Consider the following 17,441-nt stretch of genomic DNA (forward strand, 5'->3'; position numbering starts at 1 on the left):
TATGCACATGTGGGGTTTATTTGGTTGTTGGCCGACCTTGACGAATTGTCTTATAATGCAAATAAATTCATAACTCCATGAATACTTATCGGAATCGAATGATCTTTAGATCAATCCTACACCTCTCGATGAGAGGGATCCAAGAAAAATATCAGCTGCCATAAATAAGATGACCCACATGGAGTTTGGCCCTAGTTGCCAATTTTAACACAAAAGAAAGAAAAAAATTATTATAAAAAGAAATTGACTTATTAAAGCATGGGTTTCATGGTTGGGTCGATGGTTCTTAGGTTAAAGCCTCCATTGTAGGATTCTAGGGTTTATGTCAAGTGTCAGTGTCCATGTCATAATGTAAAAAACCCTTCTTGGGCTTTGTCAAATAAAGAAAGAAATTTATTTTTATGTAAAATAGGTCATTTAGGCGTCCTCCATCAACTCGGCATTAACCTGGACAAGTCGGACTAACTAGAGAGGCAGAAACCACTATAAAATTGCAGCAACTCGACTCATTTGGAATACATCCACAACAAGCTCGCTCTACAGTAGCTGGAGGCAAAAAAATTATGTGAAGTTCAAGGAAGAGGAAGAAAACCCTAGCGAAGGAGAAGGAAGTCTTTATGAAGCAAAAAGAAGATGAATTCTCTCTCTCTACTCTCACACATGCGAAATTTTGAAGTTGTTGGCGAGGTTGAAGTTGTTGGGTTGTAGTAGGGCCAAAATTCTGAAGCTGGCGGGCTGAAATTCTAGATTGTTGTTGCGCTAAAGTTGTTGGACAAGAAGCGACTACTAAAGTTTGCTAAATCATCTTGGAATGTTGACTTGGTGGAGGAGGAAGGTCTTTTGGTCAGGTCTAAGGTCTTGGTCTATCTCAATTTGATTAGTGGAAGAGTTTCACTGGGTTTTCCCCTAGAGAGGGGTTTTATCCCTGGCTGAGTGCCTACATCTGGTGTCGTTGATATTCATGTTTTATTTTGATGATTTCTTGAAGAGAAGAAGATAAAAGAATAACATAAACAAAGTTAATAAAGAATACAACAGAATCACAAGTAATTATCGACATAAGAAAAGATTTCTGCCTTTCCGATTTTCTAACATGGTATCAGAGCTAAGGTGAAGAAAGAAGAAAAAGGCAGCTTGAAGGTCAATTGAAAGAAGAGTTAAGAAGAAAGGATCATATAAGAAGAGAAGCCTACTATATATAGAGGCTATGACAACCTCAATGAAGACAAAAAACAAGCTAGAAGGAGCCTCCAAATACAAGGCATGGGAGAAGAGGATAGATCTTATTCTCGCTGAGCATAAAGTTTTGGATCTTGTTCAAGGAAAAGTTAAGAATCTTACAAATGATGCAGGAAAAGAGAAATTCAGGGAAACCGACATCTTAGCCATGAATCTCGTAGTAGATGAAGAAAAGGAAAATCTAATCCCATACATATCCAATATAGATTCCACTCAAGAAATGTATGAAGCCCTCTCCAAGTTATTTACCATCAAGAACATTGGTCAAATAGCTAGCCTCAAGAATGAACTAAGGACAATAAAGATGACAAAAGATGATACTATGTCATCATATTTTGCAAGGATATCTAGAATAAGAGATGAACTCCAAGCGATTGATGAAGTTGTACCAGAGAAAGAACTCATGATTGCTGCACTACTAGGTCTACCAAAATCTTGGAGCTCTTTTGCATCAGGAATTAGCAGTTGGAAAGATACTCCAACCTTTGAACAAATGTGGAATGCATGCAGTCAAGAAGAAGCTTGTATCTCGTTAGTAAGTGACAAAAAGGAGGATGAAGAAGACAACATTTCAAATGCCTACACTACTCAACATAAGAAAAAGGGTGTATTCAAGAAGTTTAAAGGACCTAGGAAGAAAGTTGACCTATCCAAGATTGAATGCTACAATTGTCATAAGATGGGTCATTACAAAAGTCATTGTCCTGAAAATCCAAGGAATAAGAAGAGAGAAAGAGAACATGCAAATGTTGTTGATGAAGCTCCACCAAAGAAGAACAAGACAGAAGAATCCAAAGTCAAAGACTTATTTGCTAGAGACTCTTAGGGATACTATCCCTTACATATACAACTTTAAGTTTTGCAATGTTTTCTTTTATGTTTTGATTTTCATATTTCATAGATTCAATATATCTTGTTAGAATCTTTTAATTTGTTTTGATAAGTTGTAGGTATCCCTCACAAAAACTAGATTAAGAGGGTGTTGATTTGGGGTAGCATCAGATGTGCTCTAAGCCTCAAATTTTGCAGGGAGGCTTGGGCACATGTATTTCAAAGAACCCAAAAAACGTTTTGGGAAATTCCACCTATAAGTGATTTTATTAAAATAATTAATAATTTAATATTTTTAATGGGGTTCCTAAGTATAAACTTAGGAAAATTAAAATATTAATGGGTATTAATTTAATCATGGGTGAAACTTCTAGAAAAAGACACGGATCAAGCCAAAATGATTTGAGCCTTTGATTAAGATTTAATCTAGTTCGTTGGTTGTCCAACAAGGAGATATAAGAAGGGGCTTGAGGGTCATTTGGAAAATACCAAGAGAGATCAAGGAAATCTATTTTGTGAAGTGAGAAGTTCTCAAGAGGAAAAATCGATTGAGGAGATTTCTTGCAACAGAGGGACAGTGAGAATCCGAAAGAAGGAATTTCCTAAGAGTACGAGGCAGAGGAAGGACAAAAAGACATCCAGAGGAAGGTTGATGCTGGCCCACGCAGTGTTGACGCAGAGGCAGCGTAGTCCTTGAGGGGAAGTCGAGTTTCCTGCTAAGGGAAGTCAAGATTCAGTTGTTGAAAGTCGAGGTGTGAGTCCGAAAGGCAGAAGTTCGGTTTCCTCATCGAGCAGAGGATCCGTAAGAGGGGCAACGTAATACCCAGGAGGAGTGACGCAGAAACTGTCGGGAGTGACGCAGCTCTACGCAGAAACCATGCAGAGGGTGACGCAGAGCCTCCAATTCAGTAGGATCATTCATTGATTCTCCCAGTGAGAGGGTGAGATCATTTCACCAATCTTTTGTTGAGTATTTTGTCTGTACCAGATTGTCAATTGAGCACCCTAGAATTGTACTCAGATTTTCTCCTGCATAATAATAAAACCGTCAAAGCCGCTGCACCGGTTTTCTTACATTGGGTTTTTCTGGGGACATTTGTCCAAAAATAACGGTGTCCTATGTGTTTCTATTTTCCTTGCTCAATTTCTATGTTTCAGAATCATATTTAATTTGGTGTACGCTGCTTCAGTAATTTACTTCAATATTTCAAGAAGAAATCTAAAATAAGCTTGTAATGTAATTTACAATCTAGGTGAAGTAGATTCAGTTGGTTGCAGTAGGATTCCTGAGATTGGTAGATCTAGGAATTTTCACATGGTATCGAAGTTGTTGATGTGAAACAAGGAAGAGCAAATCTAGCACTAAAGCAAGGGCCAACTTGTTGCAATAAGCAGCAGTTCGAATCCCCTGAGGGATTGCGTAGTTCTAGCCAAGAGGGCTATATTTTCGTGGGTGTCTCTCTCTGAGTTAGTCGATAGAGAGGTAAGACTGTCGGATCGAGAATTTTCCAAGGCAGAGGGAGCCACGCAGAGCCTCGATGCAGAACTAAAGGGACGCAATTTTCTGCAAGCTAAGTGTTGGGCAGAAAAGCCATCGGAAGGAAGAAGCAGATCGCATAGTGAGGGGATAATTCCTCAGTGATTTCTTGCCGAGGAAATCAGTATTTCTCAGTTACTGGGAAGCAAAGGAGCAACAGACTTACCAGCTCCATCAGGGAGTGTGTAAGCCAGACTAAAAGCTACGCAGTAGGGAGAAAAAGGGAGTTGTTCGACAGTTTTCAGAGGAGATGACAACCAGTGGCTTGAGGGATCATGACAGGTTGGACGAGGCTTCCAACTACATCATCAGGAAGGCTAGAATGTCTTTCCTTCTAGATGAGCATGCCCTCAAGACGTATGTTGATAGTGTGGTAGTTGTCCCTGCGGATGCAGATCCACTGAAGAAGTACAGAGCTGAGATGGCGAAGGCAAAGAGGATGATCCTAGATGGAGTATGTCACGTCGCTAGCAGAGGGACTGCTAAGGAGATGCAGGATGCCTTAGCCACATTGTATCAGGGATCTTTCAAGCAACAGAAGATGTACTTAGAACAGAAGTTGAGATCTGCGCAGATGCAGAAGGGGGAACGTGTGGATCCATTCTTCACGAAACTGAAGGAGACCCGTGATAATTCGTCGACTGCAGGGCACACACCTCAGGATTCAGAGTTAGTGAGACTGGCTCTAAATTTCGTCTCAAATGAATGGCAAGTCTTCGTCGAGGGTATTCTGGGCAGAGTAGTATTGCCAAATTGGGACGAGATGTGGGCAGCTCTAAAACAAGAAGAGTTGAGGAGAGACTTGGTCAAGGTCAAACTTGATGGAAGCAGCAACAGCAGTGGGTCAAAACCCAAAGTAGAGGAGGAGGATAATGCAAGTCTTGCATCAAAGGGGCAGCAGGGGCAACAGAGACGAATGAAGGACGTCTCCAAGGTGAAGAGTTTCAGATGTGGCGAGATGGGCCACTATGCATCCCAGTGTCCTTTGAAGAAAAAGGACAAGGATGAGAAGCACAAACCTAAGGTTGCAGCCGCAAAATTCGAATAGGAGGAGGAGTTCACCATCATAGCCAAGATACCTCCAGGAGGGAGGTGGGCTGATTTAGTACTATAGTTCGATAGAGCTACAAATGGGCAAGATCCTTGAGGAGCCCACCTCTTGGATCATCACCTTGCTACGAGAGCCCATGATCAGTAGTAGCGGGATGGAGAAGTTTTCAGTTGGTGCCATAGAGTGTTGATTCGACAAATGCAATAGTTAGTACAGCCAGAGTGTGACCAGCACAGAGCAGAGAGGCAGCAGTGCAGGGAGGCACAGTGCAGAGCTTCAACAGCGCAGTGGCTTCAGAAGACAGCATGGGACTAGCAATAGTCAAGCTTTCAGCACCGAGGTATATCCACTAGATGCTTGTCCAATTTTGGGTATTTTCAATTACTTCTCTCAGCAACTGAGTTGCAGTACAGATGTAGTGTTAGCAATGGCAGTGCCAATAGCATAGCAGATGCAGCGTTTGAGTGGGAGCTGCAGTACAAATGTAGCATTGGCAGTGGCAGTGTAAAAAGCAGCAGTACAGTAGCAGTAGCAGCACAATAGTTGGTGGACAGCATGTCAGACATCAACAGCGCAGAGGACGATGCTTCAAATGCAGAGCAGTTTGCAGTAGCAGTGTATTGCTAGAGCACATTCCTCGCTAAGAGGGAGTGTTGATTTGGGGTAGCATTGGATGTGCTCTAAGCCTCCGGAAGCCGAGTGTGAGTCCAGTAGGCAGAAGTTTGATTTTCTCAACCAGTAGAGGATCCGGAAGAGGGGAAACAGAATACCCAGGAGGGGTGATGCCGAAACTATTGGGAGTGACACAGTTCTGCACAGAAGCCACGTAGAGGGTGACGCAGAGCCTCCAGTTCAGTAGAATCAGTGACTGATTCTCCCAGTGGCAGGGTGAGATCATTTCACCAAACTTTTGTTTAGTACTCTCTCTCTATCGGATTGCAAGTTGAGCATCCTAGAATTGTACTCAGATTTTCTCCTGCATAATAATAAAAAACCCTCAAAGCTGTTGCATCGGTTTTCCCGCATTGGGTTTTTCCGGGGACATTTGTCCAAAAATAACGGTGTCCTGTCTGTTTCTATTTTCCTTGCTCAGTATGTATGTTTCAAAATCATATTTAATTTGGTGTAGGTTGCCTCGGTAATTTACTTCAATATTTCAAGAAGAAATCTAAAATAAGCTTGCAATGTAATTTACAATCTAGGTGAAGTAGATTCAGTTTGTTGCAGTAGGATTCCTGAGATTGTTAGATCTAGGAATTTTCACAGAGGGAACCTTCACCATTTTACCAAAAGATAAATATATTGTGATATGTTTTATCTTTCATGCTTGGTTTCCTCTTCACTTTGAGATTTGTTACTCATAACCTTTTTCTTTATATTTTCCTTGGTAGGAAAAGCTTGTAGAGTACACAAAGGTTATGGAGGAGACTTCAAAGGAAAGACTTAAACCATAGAAGTTTTGTTGCAAAGGAAGCTCTTCAAGAATTGATGTCCTACAAGGTTTGACAAAGAACAACTCAAGGTATGTCTTAAACTACAAGTTTTGTTACAAGGTTCTCTTCATAAAAAAGGTATGTCCATTCTCTTTTGAAATTTGCTTTACATTACTGACATCTTTATGTCTAGGGTTTTGAATCATAAAGATTCTTTTTAGGGTGATTAATCATTAGATTGAATCTACCCTCGTTATATTGTCTCTTGTCATTTGATCATTCTTGTGAAACCCTAACCCTTAGGGTTCACTGTAAAACCCTAGCTTCTTGTTGCTAAGGGTATGTCACTGTTTATAATGAAACCCTGGTCTACTTAAGGGTTATAGTAAAGTCTAGAACATATAATGAAATCCTATTCTTTTGAAGTTTAGGGTTTTGATAATGTCGTGGTAAAAACCCTAGTCCTTTAGGGTTTACTATTAATGTCTAAGTTATATAACAAAATCCTATATTTTTTGGATTTGGTGAATTAGGGTTTATGAACAAAACCCTTGTAATAACTAAAGTAAGATCCCAGGAATGAACCCTAGGATTATATTTGTTAATTTTAGGCAACAATGGTATGTTCTATGCTTTAGAACAATTTTACTTCAATTTCTTTATTAGTGCAGTATCAATAGTCAGATTAGCAAGCACATCAACATGATAGTAAAATGCAGATAGAACATAAACATAAACAGTAGAAGAGAAGCCAAGACAAGAGGACACAAGATGTGGCACTAGGCAGGGATAAACCCCAATGTGGGGAAACCCTTGATCAAATCTTCTTTTAGTCTTCAATAGTTCAGCAGAGAGAGATAATACAATTTACAAATTTGATCATTTATAACAGCAGCAAAAGAGCCCTAACCAGAAAAGTCAACGCTCGTCAACAGGGCAGATTTGACCCTCAGCAAATCGGTCAACTTCAGACTCCAAACAACAAGATAAAACAACCCTCAAAACAGTCAAATTCAACCCAGTCAAAGTCTAGTCAAACAGCCCACTGCAATCAGCTCTAGCTGCAGCCAGCGCTGGTCAACAATCAATGTTTAGCCTCGATTTTTGTGCCCAGAAATGCAGCCTGCCCAAACAGAGATAGCCCTCACAAAAACACAGTCAAAGGAGGTCAACGCATGCTGGTCAATGCTTGGTCAAACTGTCCAAAAATTCGATCTCCTGAAATTTTGGCCTCCTGAAATTTCGCTCTCCTGAAATTTTGGCCTCCTGAAATTTCGCTCTCCTGAAATTTTGGCCTCCCAAAATTTCGTTGTCCTGAAATTTCGGACGTGTGGAGAGAGAGAGGCCCAGAAATCCGTACCCAATCAATGAGGAGAGAAAGAGAGAGAAGTGTGAAGATGAGTGTGTCCAAATGAGGCTAAGTCACCTTCTATTTATATGCAACGTTGAGGATGAATAGACATGATTGTTGGGCTTCTGAGCCTACATAAGTTTGTTGACCGACCTTGACAAATTTGACCATAATCAAAATAAATTCATAACTTCATTTGTACATGTCAGAATCGGATGATCTTTAGATCAATCCTACACCTCTCGGAGAGAGGAATCCTAGAAAAATATCAGTTGTCATAAATAAAATGACCAATGTGGAGTTTGGCCTTAGTTGCCAATTTTAACACTCCCTCTCAACTAGGGAGACTCCATCTGCTAATCCATCTGCCAATATGTACTATCTCTGCCATCGATGCACTGTTGTGCTCTGTTGAACTATGAAGAAGAAGAAGTGATCGAGAATGTATCATACCATTCTCTATTGACCCGAAGTCTGTCGCAATCAAAGGAGAGTTGTCATACCACTCTTACTAACCCGAAGTCAGTTCCAATTGATCCCAGATCAATATCAGTCATCCTAGTATAGGGAGTACGGTAGTACACGATGCATCCATTGGTAGTACTATGGTCCCTATCCTCATTTCCCTACTCATTGGCCAGATGAGAGGTACTTCCCATGAGTCTCAAACTGCATGGGTAGGATGTCTCAGCAGGAGAACGATGAACCACTCATCCTGCCTACATGTCGCCAAGGGGTATTGCAAGGGAAGGCTGAACCACTCACCCTGTACACAGCAAACCACTAGGGGAAGGTTGAACCACTCACCCTATGGTTGCAATGTCCATCTCATACAGGACCCTCATAAGAGGGTCTCTCCATGACTCCAAGTCGTTCTCAGAAAGCCAAGAACTTAACCTTCCCTAGGGGCTTCGTCAGAATATCGGCGACTTGCTCATCAGTCTCAATGTGATGGAGCGTTATTTCTCCTTGTTGTACCATATCCCGGATAAAGTGGTACCTGATATCTATATACTTGGAGCGATCATGAAACATGGGATTTTCTGATAATCGGATCCCACTCTGGTTGTCGCAGAGGATCATAGTGGTATCCAGCACATGTCCAAACAACTCACTGAAGAGCTTCCTCAACACGACAGCTTCACAAGAGGCCATACTAGCAGCTATGTATTCAGCTTCGACAGTGCTCAAGGCAACCGAATTCTGCTTCCTGCTCATCCAGGATATCAAAGCAGAACCTAAAGAAAAACAGCATCCAGAAGTGCTCTTGCAATCCACCACACTACCAGCCCAATCAGCATCAGAATAACCATGCAACCTCACATCTCCGACAGTGTATCTCAGTCCATGAGTGATTGTGCCCCGAAGATATCTCAGAAGATTCTTGGCACCAATCTAATGTATATGATGAGGCTCAACCATATATTGGCTCAATGTGTTAACTGCAAAACATATGTCCGAACGGGAGTTCACCAAGAACATCAGTGCTCCTATGAGTTGATGATACTCAGAAGCATTTCCCAATTCAGGTCCAGCAGCACTACCACATAACTTCTTAAAGTTAAGTTCCATCGGAGTAGTCACAAGCTTGCAATCCACCATCCCAAATCTTTCCAATATCTTCACAACATATTTTCCTTGAGAGAGGAAAATTTCACCTGGCTTTTCTCCAACCCTAGGAAATAGTGCATCGGTCCTAGGTCCTTCATCTCAAATTCAGAAGCCAACTCCCTCTTACATTTGTGAATGAGAGGGTCTGCACTTCCATCAACTCCATGCTTGATTTTGTAGAGCCACTTAAAGGTGACAACCGATTTGTCCTGGGGTCTAGGGACCACATCCCAGACATCATTCTTCATAATTGACTCGTATTCTTCATTCATAGCATCCTTCCATACTTGATGCTTCACGGCTTCTTCGAATGATGAAGGCTCATTTTGAATGATAGTGCTCATGGCGGTCAAATATCCTTGATACATGTTCGGCTTCTTGCTTTCACGGAAAGTCCCCCTTGGTGCAATGTGTCTCTCAGCATCTTCGAGAGTCTCCCTAAGCCATGAGGGTCTCCTTTTGGAGGAGGGCTCATGAGGAGGAGGATCAATAGGATCCATAGGTTTATCAACATCAAGCATCGTTTCGTCTTCTTTTGCACCCTGATTTTCGGTGTCAGCTTCTTTGTCCTTCCTTAGGATAGGAAGGTTGTTGATCTTCCTGAGGGCCATATCTTCGTCGAAGGTGACATCATGACTTATCTCAACTTCCTTTTGACCAGCCACATAAATTCTATATCCCTTAGAATTTTCACAATAGCCCACAAACATTCATTTCTTCCCAAATGCACCCAATTTGCTTCTTTTCTCTTTCGGAACATGAAATATACGAGACTTCCAAAAATTCTAAAATGAGAGACATCGGGTTTCTTACCAATGAACATTTCTTCGAGAGTCTTGGAGTCCAATGCTCGATGAGGGCATCGGTTTTGAACATACACAATGGTATTTGCAGCTTCAAACCATAGGAACTTCGAAAGGCCTTGATCATGAAGCATGGCACACACTGCTTCTACAAAAGAGCGATTCTTCCTTTCAGCGACACCATTTTGCTCAAAAGTGTATGGCATAGTAATCTACCTCTTAATGTCAGCTTCTCTGCAATAATCTTGGAATTCATTGGAATCGTACTTGATCCCATTATCGGTCCTCAATATCTTGATTTTCTTCTCGGATTGGTTTTCGATCAAGGCTTTGAAGTGGCGGAACCAAGTGAACACTTCATCCTTCTTCTTCAAGAAGTAGATCCAAGTCTTGCGAGAATAATCATCCGTAAAGGTGAGATAATATAAGTATCCTCCCAAAGAGTTTACGGGCATCATACCAGATATGTCTGAGTGGATCAATTGCAATATATTTGTGATATTGCTATTACTTGAGGGGAATGGTCCCCTTGTAAGTTTTCCTTCAGCACATCCCGGACATACACCTTCATGCTCTACTTTGAACTCAGGCATACCTGTCACCATCTGTCTCACATCGGGTAGGGCCTTATAATGAAGATGGGCAAACCTCCGGTGCCATAGTTCATATTGTAGAGGTGTGTCGCAAGAGATGGCTCCCAATGGACTTCCTCCAACTTGATACAAAGTGTTAACCCTGAACCCAAGAGTAAAATCATCTTTAAAATTTCTTTTCCAAACACGTACCTTTCCATAGATGAATGCCACCTTGAATCCTTTGTCCTCCATGGCTGAAATGGACACTAGGTTCTTCTTGAGATCAGTTACAAATAGTACTTCTTGCAAATGAATAGTGTTACCTTGATTCAATTGAAGGGTAACATTCCCTACTCCCTTCACGGGATAGGTGGCATCGTCTCCAAGGATGATCTCCAAGTTTGTCTCCTTTTCTATCAGATTAGAGAGGGCTTCCTTGTATCCGGTGAAGTGCCTTGAGGCACCACTATCAATCAGCCAATTTCCCAAAGTGTCCGGAGGAGAGGCAGTGAGGAGGGCCGATATAAGAGAGTACTCTTTTTACTTATTGTTAACAACGTTTGATTCTTCATACCTGAATTTCCTTGATTTCTTGGAGGGTCGACCAATTCCTTGATGTCTCGCATTCCTTTTTCCTTTGCCATTGGCCCTACTATTCCTTTGATCATTGTTGTTGAAGTTGCCCCTGGAATGATTGTGATCATCATCATGTGATGTGTCCCTTCTATTTGGACACTCCCTTGCATAGTGGCCAAACTTATTCCAAACAAAGCACCTGCCCTTCCTTCCTCCCTTAGATCCAGGCTTTCCATGGAAATGACCTTTAGACCCTGCATTATTTCTCCTTTTAACATGAAGCAGAGAATGCAGTGGCCTTGCTTCTATTAGAAGGCATTTCTTGTTCCACCATTCTTGTTTCTTCTTGAATGCATCTCGACATCAATTCTTCAAACCCTAGAATTCGATCATTGTTGAGGACGGTGGTTCTAAATACATACCACTCAGGTGGGAGTCCTCCAAGGGTGGTGAGAGTAAGTTCTCTGTCAGGAATGACTTCTCCAATTGAGAGTAGATCATTCTTGATCTCAGTTATCCTCAAGAAATAGGATTGAATATCCTCGTCCTTGCCCTTCTTAATATCCTTCAACTTATTCTTGAGAAATAGAATTTGATTAGCATTACTAACCTTGAAAATGCTGACCAACCTGTCATAGATCTCCTTGGAGGTCTTCAATTCGGAGATATAGGCCACCAGATGCTTGTCAATGGAATCCTTAATAATCTTATTTGCTTTGACTTCATCCCTATTGTACTTGGTCTTCGCAACAGCCGGTGCATTTGAAGGAGGTTTAGGGATTTTACCCTGCACATAGTTCATCACTTCTTTTTCTTCCAAGGTCAAATCAAGAGACATCTTCCATCCATGATAGTCAAATTTATCATGGAGCTTGTCTTCAGTCGGGAAGTAGTGAGGAACCCATTGAACCTTTTGTCCTTGTCCAACTGTCTTTGGGGGTTGCTCTTTCACTCTTGCTTGGGCTTTGTCTTCACCTCAACTCTGATACCATGTTAATTTTAGGTAACAATGGTATTTTCTATGCTTTAGAGCAATTTTACTTCAATTTCTTTATTAGCCCAGTATCAATATTTAGATTAACAATCACATCAACATGATAGTAAATGCAGATAGAACATAAACATAAATAGTAGAAGACAAGCCAAGACAAGAGGACACAAGATGTGGCACTAGCCAGGGACAAACCCCAATGTGGGGAAACCCTTGATCAAATCTTATTTTAGTCTTCAATAGTTCAAAAGAGAGAGATAGTACAATTTACAAATCTGATAATTTATAGCAGCAGCAAAAGAGCCCTAACCAAAAAAGTCAACACTGGTCAACAGGGCATATTTGACCCTCAGCGAATCGGTCAACTTCAGTCAACTTCGGGGCCTCCAAACAGCAAGATAAAACAGCCCTCAAAACAGTCAAATTCAGCCCAGTCAAAGTCTGGTCAAACAGCCCACCTACGATCAGCCCTAGCTGCAATTGACTTGGACCAGCGTTAAAATAATATTTTTCCATGAGCAAATTTAATTTTTCCAAGGGTAAGTGGGATCTCCTTAGGGTTTGTTGGGCTTCTCCAAGGAAGGAATTGCTCCCTCAGCTGCCAATTTTCAACATAATGGGCCTTATTCAAAGAGGATGGCTACATACAATTAACTAACTCCTAGGTAGCCTAAAGTAGGGAGGTTAGGGTAGGACCCTACCAAAATCACTTGAGACCTAGTTACCCAAAAAGACACCGAGTACATAGAACATTAAGTCAGTTTCTTGAACACCGATCCAGAAATGTTTAGAGACTGGTATGTACTTTCTAAAGCTCGTGAAATTTTCTTTTGTGAATTTCCTCAACTGTTGTACAAATGGTTGAAGAGGCAAACTAAGTTGAATGTTGCACGGAAACTCAAATTTAAAATTAAAACAGAAGAACCCATATAGCACACGATATATCTGGTATAAAATCCGTATTTTAAAAAGTAGTTTCTTCTGTATTTGTTTGCTGTTTAGTGCCAATATGTTACTAGATAGCAAACAAAAACATAGATAATTGCCATACAGGAAAACATAGACATGAGGCCTGAGGGAAAAGAGTGGCAGCATAGAGTGGAATTTGTTTCCTTTAGGTTAATGTGTGAGGCATACCCCACCAAGTGTAGTCCCCTTTCATATGTCAAGAAAAAAGGTGCTCAGAAACTTCACTGAAATATAAGGATCTTGATTACAGAAATTGTACTTCCATTCTAATAAGCAATAGGACTGAACTCTATTTTTGTGATTACCCTGCAGATTAATAGTCTGAGAGTGATCAATGGAGAGATGAGATTCTGAAGTTTTCATTGTCAAGGATTTTATAATCCTCTTTTAGTATTGCGAAAACCACAATCCAATATCCAATAAAATCAGGAAACAGCAGAAGCAATGAAATTTCAATAAAGTCCGTCCCAAATCCACAGCATTAAAACTTACCATCACATCAAATTGCTCAGGTTTTGAAACAAGTTGCATGCAGCAGTTATCAACAATGATCTCATTATACTTGATTCCTGGGTATTTCGTTGCAACTTCACGACAGGATTCCAGGAACAATCCATCTGCAAGCTTCATGATATTGGCCTTGTGCACTGCTGTCACTGTCTTCCTATTGTTGAGATATGCATATTCAAATGCATACTTGGCAATCCGCTCTGAGCAGAACTTTGTTATTACCTAGCAATACAACCATGTCAGTGACAAAACACATGAAGTATAGACCTTATGACATGAGTATACTAAAAGCTGTACATAAAACACAAGTTCATGGTATGATCCGGATATTTTTATATTTTATCATGAACATGAACACGCTTATGCCATGTAATGTGAATCCAAACATTTCAATACTTATAAAGAGGAGAAAAAATATTGGCCTCTATAACTTGTCATGTATCTCAAGCATAAAACTACGAAAGGTTAACAGTGGGTGATTACCATGGGTTTGATAATGTAATGAACCAAACTGGTTCATCAACTGAATATTCAAAATAAACAGGATAAGTAGAGAAATCCATACTGGATATATATTATATATATCTAATGAATGTGTTGCTTACAAGACCATTCATGACAGTTTATCATTGATTGGTTGCAAGAGTGAAGGGTTGTGTCTCTTGGGTTATTTAATGATTAGTATCAGTATTATTAATGTGATTTATGTATTTTATGCTTGCTACATTGCCTCCCCAGTCAATAATGCTTTGTCCTCAAAGCATAGTCTGGAGAAGTCTACGTCTTTGTTCCTACCTATAATGTTCTCAATTGATGCTCTGTCCTTGATGCTGTCATTGTTTAAGAGACTAAACAGTAGGATACTAGATAACCGGATTCGTCCTATAGGCCCCACGAATCCCGAATCCATCGTGTCCGACACGATTCTCTCGAGATTCGTGTCCAAAAACCATAACACGTCGTGTCCTATTTTGACAAGTCGAATCTGACTGCGTGTCACGATTTTGGCAGCGTGTCCTGTTTTCCAGGACTCGTTAGGCGGCAAAAGTGACCTGCACGGGTATTAAAAGGCCGCATTTGGTCATTACAGCCACGCATATTTTCATTTGGCAAGCGTTTTGGTAGCTTAACGATCAAGTCTAGGCCCAAGTATTGATATGCTATTCATGGTAATGTTAAGTTAAATTCTTCAAGTAAAAGTGACATTCTCCTTAATATTCATTTTCATCCTTTTACTTAAATTTTTAACATTACCATGAAATGACTCGGGATGTTTGAGAGTGGTTCCGGCCTCATTGGATTTCATATGGAGAAAGTAGAATTTTAGATTTCATTCAAAATCCAGCAGACTTATCAGTTTTTCAGGATTTTAGGATTGGGGGATTGCAATGTTTCCATTGAATTTTGTCATGTATTAGGGTATGGAACTTGTATTTAATCAAGAGCACCGATCCCTCTATGCACCTTGATGTTAGTGACATTGGTTGTCGAACTCCTGTATCATGACCCTCCTAAAAATGTACGCATCACTCAAACAAAATCTTGACTTGACATGTTATGCTTGTTCTATCTTATGTTAATGCTTAAAGGGTGATATTAATGACAAAGATCCCTATATAGATATAGAGGTAATGACAAAGATACCTCTGGATATTAATGCTTAGAGGGTGATATTAATGACAAAGATCCTGATTTTCCAACAAGACTAAAAAATTAGACATTTCTCGTGGTGGCAAGAGGGCCAAGCATAAGAAATAGATAATAGATTGACATGTATTTGAATTTTGTATGTACTATGCATGCTAATAGCTATAGATGAAGATCTATATTTGAAATCAATAAATTTGTATCATTAATTAAAATTTGTGTAAGAAATATCTAATTTTATATATATATATATATATATATATATATATATATATATATTTTAATAAAATAATATATAGCGAATTCTACGTGTCCTATATATATATATATTTTAATAAAATAATATATAACGAATCCTACGTGTCCTGTTCCGGGGGGTCAACGTGTCCGAATCCGACACCACGAATCCCGAATCCTGAATCCCCGTGTCAGGTGACTTAGGTAGGATATTTAAAATGCTTTAACAAAATTCACAATGTGAAAGAGTCATTCCATCCCAATTCAAGTTTACATAAAACTCTATCATGCAATATTTTATTAGGACTTCGTTTATTGCAATCCTCAGTATATCTTTGGAAATGAGTTGAATTAGCATTCCAGTATTTAGAAATGTGAACTTGTGTTTGATCTATGTGATGGAATTTGTAATTTGGGTGACTATAGGGTTTTATAGTTGAACCTCCTTTGGATATACTAGAATCATTAATGGAAACAGAGGAACCTTCAACTGTAACTGGATCTGTAAGTGTGACTTTGTTGATTGATGGCCTGTCGACTACAGTAATCTTCACTCAATTTTCAAATTTGATTGCATTTGTGATAATTCCGTTATCTGTGGTTTAGACTTCAAACTCAAGAAACTTCCCTAATTCAACTAGATCTAGTACTGTTTCTTTGTCATCAATATTTCCATTTTTACAAGTTATTCTAGCTTTTTCTGTCATGTCTTCTTCTCATTCTTTAACTTGATTTGTGCAAGTAGGCCTTGACTATGATACTTAGGTGAGAAATTTATTCTGTTATGAACAAAATTTGTAAATGCTTAGATACCAATGTTACGAACAAAGTTTGTAATAGCAGATTAAATACTCCAAAAGACTTGGAATATGAAGATACCCATTGAAGATGCAATCATATATAAAATGTATTGAATAAGAATGTGATGATTTGACTACAACTGAGGGTCCCGTATATATACTCAGGCAGGTACCCTTTCACAAATGGTCATGTCCATAGAGACATGCCTCTTCAATACTAATTATTAGTTAATTAATCATTATTCATGATTATTATTATTTATATTATTTGTATTTTATGTATATATATATATATATATATATATATATATATATACATCTTCATCTTTCTCTACAAAGAATTTGTTCAAATTTCATAACTTTTCTTCTCAGTCTTCATCATTTTGTTGTTGATTATGAAATTGGCCAAGAGAAAAATCTAAAATTAATATCTAACAATGCTATTTTCTCTGTTAAATGTTCGAATTCTATGTACTTTTACATAAATTCCCAATAACTCAACATCAACTCCAAATTTATGTATGGCTTCAAATTTAGACTTGAGGGAATATTCATTGATACACAATTCTAATTATTATTCACAACATTATCTTGATCTTTTTTAACTTCCTCCTTTGCAATTTTTAATCTATTTGTGAAATTGACATCAATAAAATATTCTTCAACAGGGAGGTCAATCACAATGCTCATGGGCTCATCCTGGATCATAGCTTGCAATCACATAAAAGTTTTTTGGTTCAATGGAAAATATGGTGGTGAAATAAGTTTGTCACCATTTCAAACTTCGGTGGGCTTATAACTTTAGTGATATCCCTGCTTATAACCAAGTGGGAAATGGGAGGTCCCACAAAAATTAATATTATTTGGAGGTCTTAAAATATCTCAAAAATTCAGGTTGTATATTTTCTAATTTCTTTGCTCCACTTTGAGACCTTTCATAAACTAATAGAGCACTTAAAACAGTTAACACGTCCAAAATCAGTGTCTTTTCTGTGACCAAGAATTAGTCCTTTGACCACTGGAGTGGCACCTAAAGATTTTTCGAAGACTCCATGCCCAAGGATGTACCGAAGGCTACTTGTACCATCAGAGATCATCATATTACCAGAGTTTTTCAACTGTCTTCTTCTTCTTATCATTTTCTGTTGTACTCAAATTCCACAATCCCTGCAGGGACAATGTAAAAGTGATGCTAATATGAGGAGTCGAGTCATGTAACAAGCCTAGGTAGCCTGGGACCTTGTCATCAAGTGAGTATTACTCTGGGAGGTTTTTTTCAC

General features: G+C 39.3%; 1 protein-coding gene across 2 annotated transcripts in view; it reads right to left on the reverse strand.

The window, feature by feature from the left end:
- Positions 1–17,441, reverse strand: part of LOC149257309 (isocitrate dehydrogenase [NAD] regulatory subunit 1, mitochondrial-like) — a 53,805-nt gene that overhangs the window by 26,806 nt on the left and 9,558 nt on the right. Inside the window, exon 2 of one of the 2 annotated variants that reach the window (XM_089413944.1) lies at positions 13,460–13,687. In XM_089413944.1, the coding sequence (XP_089270070.1) occupies positions 13,460–13,687 (228 nt within the window). Of the gene's footprint in view, positions 1–13,459; positions 13,700–17,441 lie in introns of both variants that reach the window. The other variant, XM_089413942.1, reaches the window with a different exon arrangement.

This window comes from Pinus tabuliformis, chromosome 6 (genome assembly GCF_031772625.1).
Source record: "Pinus tabuliformis cultivar Carrire ecotype Pingquan chromosome 6, CPIR1, whole genome shotgun sequence".
NCBI lineage: Eukaryota > Viridiplantae > Streptophyta > Pinopsida > Pinales > Pinaceae > Pinus > Pinus tabuliformis.